Genomic DNA, 10831 nt, shown 5'->3' on the forward strand with positions numbered 1-10831 from the left:
GATTATATGTGTAGCACTTTCTTATCATCTCCTAAGATGGATCTAAGATTAATAACATTTACTGCTAATTTTGTGAAAGAGGCACCAGGTAAAGCTAAATCGAAGACAAGAAGAAATTAAGGGGTATGACAACAGATATGATTTTTTCCCCTGATTAAGGAATGCAGTTAAATACTTATAAAAAAAAAAAAACCAAAAACTCTTAGCCACAATGGAACACAATTAAAAATAATAATAATGCCATATCCTATTCATTTGGGTCAGACATATGGATCCCAGATTGCCAATTGTTGACACCAACACAATGCCCTCAAAAGATTTTTCCATAATTTACCATCTTCATTGCAATTACCAACCGTCATCTTTTGTACATGTTTCTAATACAGTCACTTTATGCTCGGCATTATCACATATCAAAAAAATCAAGCAGTAAAGTCAGTCCAAACAGGTGTGATCTTGATAGAGATAGAATGTTTACATAAATGCACAGTAATAGAACAGTAAATTCAAAAAATTGGTAATAAACATCAGATTTGCACAAATAGAAGCAAAGGAGATACTGTTACAAGATAGGTCCATATATGCAAAAGAACTTGATAATGATGAAAGACCAACCTGCATTGAACTGAAAACAGTTAGCAAATTCATACATCAGACAGGAATCTTAACCATTGATAAATGCAAACAGAAAATGTTTTGCAGTACCTATCTCAAAGAGATTTGCATGGCATACAAGTGATGCTGGGGCAATTAATGGTGCTGGACACATACTAGCTATAAACACTTCTTCATATTTCATCCATATTTAACCAAATCCTTTTTATCAACATACAAATGTTGTCTGACAAGTTTGAAGCGTTCAAGTGGATGCAGTGTTCAGAAAAAACCAATCCCAAGCAGTAAATACATAGAAGCAGTATATATGTGAAAATTATTAGACTCTCTGGTCATGAATTTGAATGGAACCACCCATCAAAGAAGCTTCGTCATCACATGGAGGCAAATTTCCTGAAAACTAGAGAAGATTAAACATGCAGCATGCTGGAAACAAGATACTGCATGGTATGGCTTTTGAAAATTCACTCCAATATTGCCATTAAAGGAATGATTCAGCTTGCAAACAAATAAACAGGGCAAGTTGAATTGAGGATTTGCATGGCATCAGATGACATAATTTTGACAGTAATTCTTGAATAACTGCAAGATTTTGATCAATGAAGTAAAGATAGCAAAGATATTTTGATACATTTAATGTCCCAAATTTTACCTCTCCTATGCTCTCTTATTAATGAAGTGAAGGAAAGGTAGTTTATTGAAGGTGTTGAAACTCATCATGTGACCAGCCAAATGTACATTCATCAATCATTAACAAAATTGCACTGTCATTGGTAGTACCCCTCTAAAAGATGCTAAAAAGGTCCACAATTTATGTGAGCTTAGAAAAAACAAATACCACTCAAGATGGTAAGCTTTATAGGCTTCCTCTATAAATGAACCTACATCTTGTACCAATTTTGTTTTTAAGAAAAAAACAAGGCAACTATATAACTCTCTCTCTCACTTCATTGTATAGACTTTTCTGCAACATTCCTTTAGCTAATTTATTGCCAGACTTGTGATTTTAACATCTGGCATTGGTCTTAATTGATGATGAAAAGTCAAACAGTTAAATCTTGAGATTCCATAAATTCAGCAACTTGTCCTTTTTTTCATGAAATAAGGAAGAATAGCATATGGAAAGCATTTTTTTCAGATGGAGTCAATTCTAGCGTAGAAAGGTTTAATATAAATCAAGGAAATCAATGTGGAGTCTTCAAAGGATAAGTACTTACCAGCTCAATCAACTGAATAAAGTCAAACCAAAATCAAGCGTGTGATCCGCCTCTGAGTCCAATCATGGTATCAGTGCCTCCCTTGAAAAATGGACTTGCTTGGCTTAGTGCGTAAAGCCCAATTCACCAATTCTTATCTCTTTTGGAAGAAACAATAATCAATAATAATAATAATAATAAACATAGTAATAATATAATTATAATTATAATTATAAAATAATATAACTACAGTATTAATTTACTACGAATCAAGGAAATCAATGTGGAGTGTCAATTCCAACATTCAAATCATAACATGAGATTTTTTTTTTTTTTGTGCCTAAATCAATCTTCTTGTGTCCCATCACCCATAGCATATCGATAATGCTTTCTGTGAAAAGCTGAGATCATGGGTTTAAATGAATCTAACACAAAAGGTTGAGCCTTCAGAAGGTTGTTCCAGGACTTCATGTCTAAAGCATGACATACCATGGAAATATTGCCATCTCATATTAAAACATATTTTAGTTGGAGTTCTTGCTTGTTTCAGCTGTGCAATACTTGCATGTAGCTTCTTGGTTCAATGTCAATAGAATGTAAAGTTGAAGTGCCCTCATTCTTATTCTTTTCTTGATGTCAAATTCAAAGGCATGACATAGTTCAATTGTTGACTAAGTAATAATCACGGCAGAAGCAATGATTTTTTAGAAATAATAAATATTAGATTCATAAAAAGCTTACAAAATTCAAGTTCTTGACTTTGACATCTGTGATCTGCATTGTGATGATGGGAGATGATATTATACATGATTCATGTTTAGGTTTCAAACATAGAAGAACCAATTCCAAAGCCATTGCGCATAATGTCTGTGTTAATCAAACAAACATAAGCTAAATGAAGAATGGTCATCATAAGGGGATGTGTCATATGTACAAACATCTGGAATATATATATATATATATATATATATATATATATATATATATATATATATATATATATATATATATATATATATATATCTGTGCACGCGCGCGCGCATGTGTCTAATAGAGATTACTAGATAATCAATCAAAATGGTTTCTTACAAAGATGTTTGGTATTATAGAGTATTTGTCTATAAGGAATGAAGGAATAGAGGATCTACTGTGCATTGTTTACATTGTTAAGGATAGGAGGATGATGCTCTTGATGCTAAGAATTAAGATGGTAAAATGTAAAGCACCTATAAATGGCCATCCCTTATTTAGCTTAAATTCTTGAGAAAGACACTTGAAAGCAAATAATCTGGACAGGACTTTGCATAGACTTCGCAATTCCAATCCATGTGCACATAGGAACAGACATGGTGATGCTGCAAAGGATGTCACAAACTTTAGGATATTTTTCATTTGTTTATTAGATATGACATGGATCACAATTTTCTATTAGTGTCTAATATTCTCATTATATTATCAACATATTCACAAGGAACCTTCTTGATGATATCTGATTTTACTTGGATCTTTCTTGGTGTATGTTCGCAAAAATATTTATTTCTTTAATGCATTGAATAAATCAAATTTGCACTTCTGTTGTTGAAAATGTTTAACTATATAATCTAACATAAGACTAGTTGATAAATATAGTGAGGGCTACTACTCTTAGCATGGAGATAGGATAATGCATCTCTTTGCATGTGCCTATCTCCGCTTGAAACTTTATATGCCCATAGACATTCTTTTTCATATTCGTATATGTTTGATGCACATCTCTGCCAGTACATGCAACTGAAATGTTGACATGTTGCTGTAAATTCAGCTTTTCTTTAGCCGTTTAGGTAAACTGGAGCTAGCATTCCTAACTTTTAAGTAAAATTTGTATTAAAAAAAAATGCCCATGCCAAGATAACAACAAGCCTTTCCACTTTTAACACTACCACAATACATCCTTCACCTCAAAGATAACTTTTTTACAAGCCAAAACATCAAGTCCCTTGTCAACAGCCCCAAATCATTTTAACACTACCACATTACATCCTTCTAGAAGGGTCGAGGCTACCACTTTCAGGCCATTGGGGGTAAGGAGCAGGACTGTGCATTGTCCAATTCATGGATATGGATCCCACCTAGCAAAAATTTCAAAAAAATAAGAAAATGAAAAAATAACAATGTAGTTTACTAGCAGAGATATATTTGATGTTGTTAGATGGACAAACCATGTGACCAAAGCCCTCTTGCATTCCAATTGGGGTCATTGCCCATGCCTCATTTGGTTGGATCTCTTGGCCCTGTACAAAAGAACAATAAAGATGTTTTATACAGAAAATGATGTGCAATTCAGATTTATGGAAGTGTAGCAAGGAATGCAAGGACAAAATCCTACATGCACACTAGCACTTGTGCTGTCGTTGCTCCTTGAGTTTTTCACCTGCACGGGATTCAAATTCTGGATAGCCCTTTCTCTCTGGCTGACAAGCCTTTTCATGGGTGAGCGAGCTTTAGGATGTGATTGTGTAGGATTCAGAACCCTGGCAATTGGAGCCATGGGTGATGCATCATTTTCCAGGTCAAAAACTGCTGGAATATGGCAGCTACTACCTAACTGGGAGGTGGATGACATGTTGTTGTCACCAATCCTTCTATCTCCATGTGATTCCTCATATTTCATCACTTTCTCCCTTGCCTCCTTCATTACCACTAGAGCAAACTCTTTCAAATCATGATCAACAGCCCCACCAATCTCAACAATATCCATCAAAAATTGGTGGCCATGCATGTATAAATCATCGTAAATATCCATCTCATGAAGAGATGCAATGCTAGGTGACGACGAGGATGCGTTCAACCATTTGAAATCCTTCCTCCAACGTGGGAGTATGTATTTTGATGGTAGCACAGTTACAAGCTCTTGTCGCAACACACACAATGCATGCCTGCACAGAATACCTCTAAATTGAAAAGATTTGCAAATGCACCAAACAACTTCCTCGGTAGTGTTATAAGTAACCTTGTAATCAATCTTCTTGCCAGCTGCTAGTTCGGTCACCTTGTGAGTGACAATGGGCCCATTCCTGTCAACTATGACACTAATGCATTGCATCAAGTGTTTCACCTCAACCTGGAACTCTAAAAATATGTTTGTGGTATACACCTCAGCAATCTGCTTTTCAAACTCCAGTTCTGATAACAGATTTGGGTTTGTACTGAATGAGCGGAAATCCTCTTGAACCTCCTTCTCATACTTGCTCCACAAAACATTTTCATATTGCTCAACAAACATTCTGATAGAGGTTTTGGATGTCACATAACCATCAAAATAACTGCTATTACTCTCGTTCTTCTGCATACTTGACATATTGGCCCAAAATGTGTCCTTTACATACACAGGCACCCATTGGCTCCTATCTTCATATAATGTGGATAACCACTCATTGTCTTGAAGTTGAAATTGCTCGATCATTTCTGCCCACCCTCTTTGAAAGTCAGTAACTGTCAGAGAATCATAAACAACCTCACTCAATTTATCACTTATTGCCTTTCTTTTTTCCATTTTACCTATTTTTTCAGGAAGCTTCCTCATAATATGCCAAAGGCAAAATCGATGTCGAGCATGTGGGAATACCTTGGCAACTGCTCCACCTATGGTTTTACACTGATCGGTAATTATAGCATCAGGTGGCTTGTCACTCATACACCTTAGCCACTTCCGAAAAAGCCAAATACAGGTATCTGCCGTCTCATCTGCAAGAAGACCACATCCTAACAATATAGACTGGCCATGGTGGTTTACTCCGACAAATAAAGCAAGTGGCAAATCATATTGTTTGGTTAGGTACCTAGTGTCGAAGGTTATGATGTCACTGAAGTAGCGATATGCAGCTCTCGATCTGGCATCGGCCCAAAATATATTCCTTAGCTGGCCTTCGTCATCCATATCCCAACTATAAAAGAAATTTGAATTCTGTGCCTGCATGCTGTCAAAGAACTTCAGCAGAGCCTCAACATCTTCTTCTCCAAGCCTGAGTTTTCTTGCCTCTTCTGCATGATTTGTACAATCCTTCTCAGTAGATAAGCAGTTTTTATATCCAACTCCTGGAGCAATCGCTGCATCGATTGACTTGTTTATAGACTCAGCCACCTTGTCATTGATCTGAAGCTGTCCTTTCACTGAAGCTGGAAGCTCCCTAAAGCATTTCATGAATCTAACCATATCAGGTTCAAGCGGGTGATTGTGCTCCAATTCAACAACCTCTACCTTCCAACGGTTCTCTAAATGACGATCCCTTATAACCATCATGGCCTTGCATTCCGTCTTCACAGCAGGTTTCGTTCTGTACTTAGTGTTCTTTTTCTTTAGTATTGCTGACCCTCCTTTACAACATGTGAAGGTCGAACGGTACCGATCTCCAAGAAAGTTGTGACTTGTCCTTCTTCTAACCCCAAAGCCCATGAAATAGCCATATGCCTTATAGAAATGAAAAGCCTCATTAATGGAATCAAAAGTCATGCCTATCTTGGGAACCAGTGCATCCTCTGCACTTGTTGGAGCATCCTTATTTACTTCCTCCAAGCATTCGTTTTCATCCCCCTCTTGTTCTCCAGCAGAACAGTCTTTGCTCGCATCATTGTGTTCCTCTTCCCTCGGCTCCAATTCGGGCAAGGCCTGTTAACCAAACCGCTAACCTTCGAATTAAAATAGAAATGCTTAACAGTATTTTGCCTCAAGGCAATTGCTTGCACTTGCAGTTAGCAAAATTACTGGAACAGCTAGAACAGAGCGATATGAAACTGTGGCTAAACAGCTAATCCGCACGCTTAATTCAGTCATCGATGCATAGGTATAACATTGTTCTTGTAATCATGACGACAAGAAGTAAAATTAGAGGGTTATAGTCAAGAAATTTCTGAAATTGAGGATTTGTTTCATGCATCCAAAGGCGTCGTTAATTGGACGAGTTTCCCGAAAAAGAAAAAAAAAATCAATGAGAAGAGGAAGGGAAAGGGGGCGCACCGGAGCTGGGGATGAAACGGGCGTCAGATTTGGGATTGGGTCCGCCGCTTGGCCCGTCGCCGGCTCCGGCGGCGCGATGGGAGCCGGTTTCTCCTCCATAGGGTTTTTCCACTACATAGCCACAGACGAGCTCGATCCGCCGACGAGGGACAGAGAGAGACCGAACCAAAGGGGATTCAATTTTCAGGGAGTTTTCGAGGAAGATCAGAGAGAAAGGGGGGCTACGAGTTTCTGCTTCCCTACGGAAATTAATCGGTGGGCGGAGACGCTCACGGGTCCGGCCTCCGATTGGGTGTAATGAACCCGTTTTATATCCCGGATCGGGCATGAACCGGACCGGAGACACCTTAATTTATTCCTGCATCCCTCAATTCGAGGTCGGGCCATTTTTTATAGTTTCAGAGACGAGGCCTCGACCGTGCTTGTTTTCTTAGCTTACTCCGACCACCGTCTCCAAAGAAATCCACTTTCCTTGATTCCCATGGCTTTGTTATTCCCACGTCTTCCTCAATTCTGGTTATCCTGTAAGCCTTCCAAAGTTCTTATCAAATCCGCTTTAAACGCTAGCTCGAACCGGAACTCCGTTCCCATCTCTCCGCTGTCGACGGAGGTAGCGTCGGCGAAGAAGAGATGCCTGAGATGCGGCACGCTCTACCAGGATCGGGATAACTCCCCCACGGCTTGCTCCTTCCACGGCCACACAACTGGTACATCCTGTACCTGCTTGGAATTGGAATTGAGTTTTTTCTCTTTGATGGGTGGGTTGCCAAGTGCGTTGAATGGGCTCAGGTTGCATGCTGCCTCCCACTTTGGTCCAGTTTTTATTGGGCCTGGGTTCAATGACACACCTGGAGTTCATGCGCAAGTTTTAGGTGCCATTGTCTCTAGAGAGTTCCCGACCCATCCTACTTCTCGATTTCATTGGAGAGATATACTGCAGCATATCTTTCGTGAGATAAATACTGTAGCTGATTGGATTGCTGCCTTTATGAAGAAAGGGTCATTCATGGGCAACTTCCAGACATTTTGTTTTCTTACTGTCCGATATTCATACAAAAATTGTTTGAAGGAAGCATCTTATCAAAAAAAAAAAAAAATTCAACCATGATACTCAGCTGCATCTGTGAAGGCTAATTCTAGCTTATGATTGGGATTTCTCAGTTGTGAGGGAATATGAACTATGGAGCGTGGGCACACACAAACACATTTATTAGAGAGAGATTTATGAGATATATTGTTAATTTAGTTCTAGATTTGATACGTTTTAGTTCACTGAACATGGTTTTTGTGTAGGAGATAGAGGGTTATTCTCATTAGCTCCACCGCATCAAGGAATAGACGGCGAGTGGAGCGATGGGAGTGGAGTAATTGTTTATAAGTGGAACGAGAAGGAAGACAGGCCAAATACAAGGAGGGCTAACTGGAAGAAAAGATGGAGTTGTTGTGCTGAATATGATGAGAATGCTCCGCCGTGCCGACGAGGATGGCATGTTTGTTACGATGACGGCTTCACACTTTTTTAGCGTTTGTTACATGATTTGTAGTTTAAACTCATGTTATCCATAAATTAATGTTTGGAAAATTAGATTTCAGTTACTTGCTGAACAATGAAGGTTCCATTTAGCATCGCTTGCAGTTTTCGGTTTTCATGAAAACGAAAACCGGCTTCTATATTTTTTTTTTTTTGGAAACCAGAATTCATAGCTTGTTTGTTGATCTCTTGAACTGTGGTGACAATGGTGGCAGCTTGTGGGCAGCAAGGGCTGGTGGCAAGGGCCAATGGGATGGTAGCAGCACTAATGAAGACTGGCGGTGGTGGTTATGAACAAGCTTCATTAAAATGGGAAAAAAAAGTAAAAGATATTCATGAAAGCTTACACTTTTTTTCCCAGAAATTTTGAAAAGTATTATTAAAAAATTAAAAAACAAAATGAATAACTAGATAGATTTTTGGTCTAGATTTATGTGGTTTTAGCAATGTAAAAAGAAAAAAAAAAAAGAAAGAAATTGGCGGTGACAATTAGATGGAATAGCCTAGCTCGATTGCAAATCATGCCTCGGAGGGATTGCACAATTCTTAAAACATCAAAAAATAAAATGAAAAAAAAGTAAAGAAGGTTCCTCTCCATAAAAGATCATCCAGTGCTGGGATCCCCTTCCCTCTTTTTATATTTCTCCCTTCTTTTTCCTTCTTATTTTCGAACGATCATCACCATGCCCAGCAAAATTTATAGCCAAACATCACCGTAGATAAGATAAGATCTCTCAAACAATCTTCCTCTTAATTTCTTTTAGTTTATAAAGCCTGAATTTTAACCAATTTTTGCCAAAATTTTTTTAAAAAATCAGATCTTTAATCCCTTATTTTTCTTCTATGTTTTCCCTAGATTTGTTGGCACCGTTTGTCGTCGTTGATTGCCAAACCAAGGATCCTTAGCTATGCCGCCATGAACTGCATCCTCATCTACTATCTTTTGACAAGACCTTCTTAGGTTTGGTAGAAAAGTGGATTCAAATGAAATCTCCTGTTTTGCCCAAACTAAAGAAGAAGAAGAGAGAAAAAGAAAAAAAAAAAAATAACGAGAGAGAGAGTTGCATATCTCTCTTCTTTCTTTTCTTCACCTTCCCTACCTTCTCTCTTTGCTCTCTCTATCTTTCTCTCTCTATCTTCTCTCTACTTTCTCTCTATCTTTCTCTCTATTAGAGTTTTTGGTTCTTAAAAAAAAAAGATTTTCCCCTTAGTGATCTTAATCAATCCAGGTAAAGAGGACTTAAACCATGGTCTCCAGCAAACATATCGGTCCCTACATCGGCTAAGTCAGGCACCACTATATATCACTATCAACAATTTTTATGGAGTTGTTACATCTTAGTATGACTCCTGATTTATGATTGATCGATTCGAAAATGCAGATCAACTAGATCAGATAAGATAAGATCTCTTAAACAGTCTTCCTTTTAGTTCCTTTTAGTTTAGTAGTTTCCGAATTTGTAACTCTTTACAAAGTGATCCAAATCATCCATCCAATTGATAATTTGATCATAATCCAAGCTATTGATCAGGATGAGCTCCTTTTGTGTGTGACCCTTTAGATTCTATTCTATTTGATAGTGAGACATACCGTGATCTCTATGACAGCATCATCGAAATTTTTTTCGATGGATTGAAACAATTCCAACACACCCCAATAAAGATCATTAATCTGAAAGCGATCCTAGTGAGTTCTCACAATCTACTAATGACGTCTAGCAGTATGTAATAACAATCCAGCAGAACAGAAAGATGAACCCCCAGGTATAGTTACCGTATGATCAAGTTCCTCTATCAAGAGTCTCGACAGGATGCTGGTCATGGAACCTCATCAAACTCTAAGCATCCGTCATATACCAGACTTAATTAGCTCAAGTCCAATCATAAATCTCATAGAAACTTCTTTCCATAATTATGCTGCTGTGGCCACAGACTCATGGATTCAGTCTCTTAGGTCGTATAGGACTACTCCTCAACTACTAAGATCGATAGATCTCCTATAAGTATACTCCTACTCCAACAATGAACCTACTGCAGTCAATGTCCACTACAAGGACTCATATGATTAGGGACCATGTTTATGTGTAGTTAAACTACAGCAATCCCACTGTGAGTAGTCAAGGTACCATAGGTCAAAGAATCACTCACACAATTACAGCATCGAGAAGTCACTGATGAGTGAGTAAGCATTCATGTGACTTCTTATTCTTGATCACGCTCAATACCGTTGTTCTCTAACAACTATCTGCACTTTCGTTTCAATATCCGTATACTGTAGACTTAAGATCCATCTATCTAAAAAGAAAATAATCCTGCACTAGTCTACTCAGATCAATCATCATTTCCGTAATGATCATCGACTGAGAGCATTTAAAAATTAATCTATAACGATATATGTCTTAAATTTTCAACTCTTGAGAATATGTATCATTGATCATTAACTTCATGGACAATTCTAAGATACATTACTCTAGAATGAAAATAATTATCCATAAT

General features: G+C 37.8%; 2 protein-coding genes across 2 annotated transcripts; one reads left to right on the plus strand and one right to left on the minus strand.

Moving 5' to 3' along the window:
* Positions 1 to 3652: 3652 nt before the first annotated feature.
* Positions 3653 to 7214, minus strand: LOC105038931 (protein FAR1-RELATED SEQUENCE 6). Its single transcript, XM_010914865.4, has 4 exons — positions 6805 to 7214; positions 4177 to 6456; positions 4010 to 4081; positions 3653 to 3919 (listed from the first exon to the last, which is right to left on the minus strand). The coding sequence occupies exons 1-4, from the start codon at positions 6901 to 6903 to the stop codon at positions 3824 to 3826; spliced, it is 2547 nt and encodes an 848-aa protein (XP_010913167.1). The 5' UTR covers positions 6904 to 7214; the 3' UTR covers positions 3653 to 3823.
* Positions 7215 to 7285: 71 nt separating this feature from the next.
* Positions 7286 to 8432, plus strand: LOC105038930 (uncharacterized). Its single transcript, XM_010914863.3, has 2 exons — positions 7286 to 7511; positions 8098 to 8432. Exons 1-2 carry the CDS (start codon positions 7286 to 7288, stop codon positions 8325 to 8327), a joined length of 456 nt encoding a protein of 151 aa, XP_010913165.1. The 3' UTR covers positions 8328 to 8432.
* The last annotated feature ends 2399 nt before the right edge of the window (positions 8433 to 10831 follow it).

The sequence above is a fragment of the Elaeis guineensis genome, chromosome 1 (genome assembly GCF_000442705.2).
Source record: "Elaeis guineensis isolate ETL-2024a chromosome 1, EG11, whole genome shotgun sequence".
In the NCBI taxonomy this organism is placed as follows: domain Eukaryota; kingdom Viridiplantae; phylum Streptophyta; class Magnoliopsida; order Arecales; family Arecaceae; genus Elaeis; species Elaeis guineensis.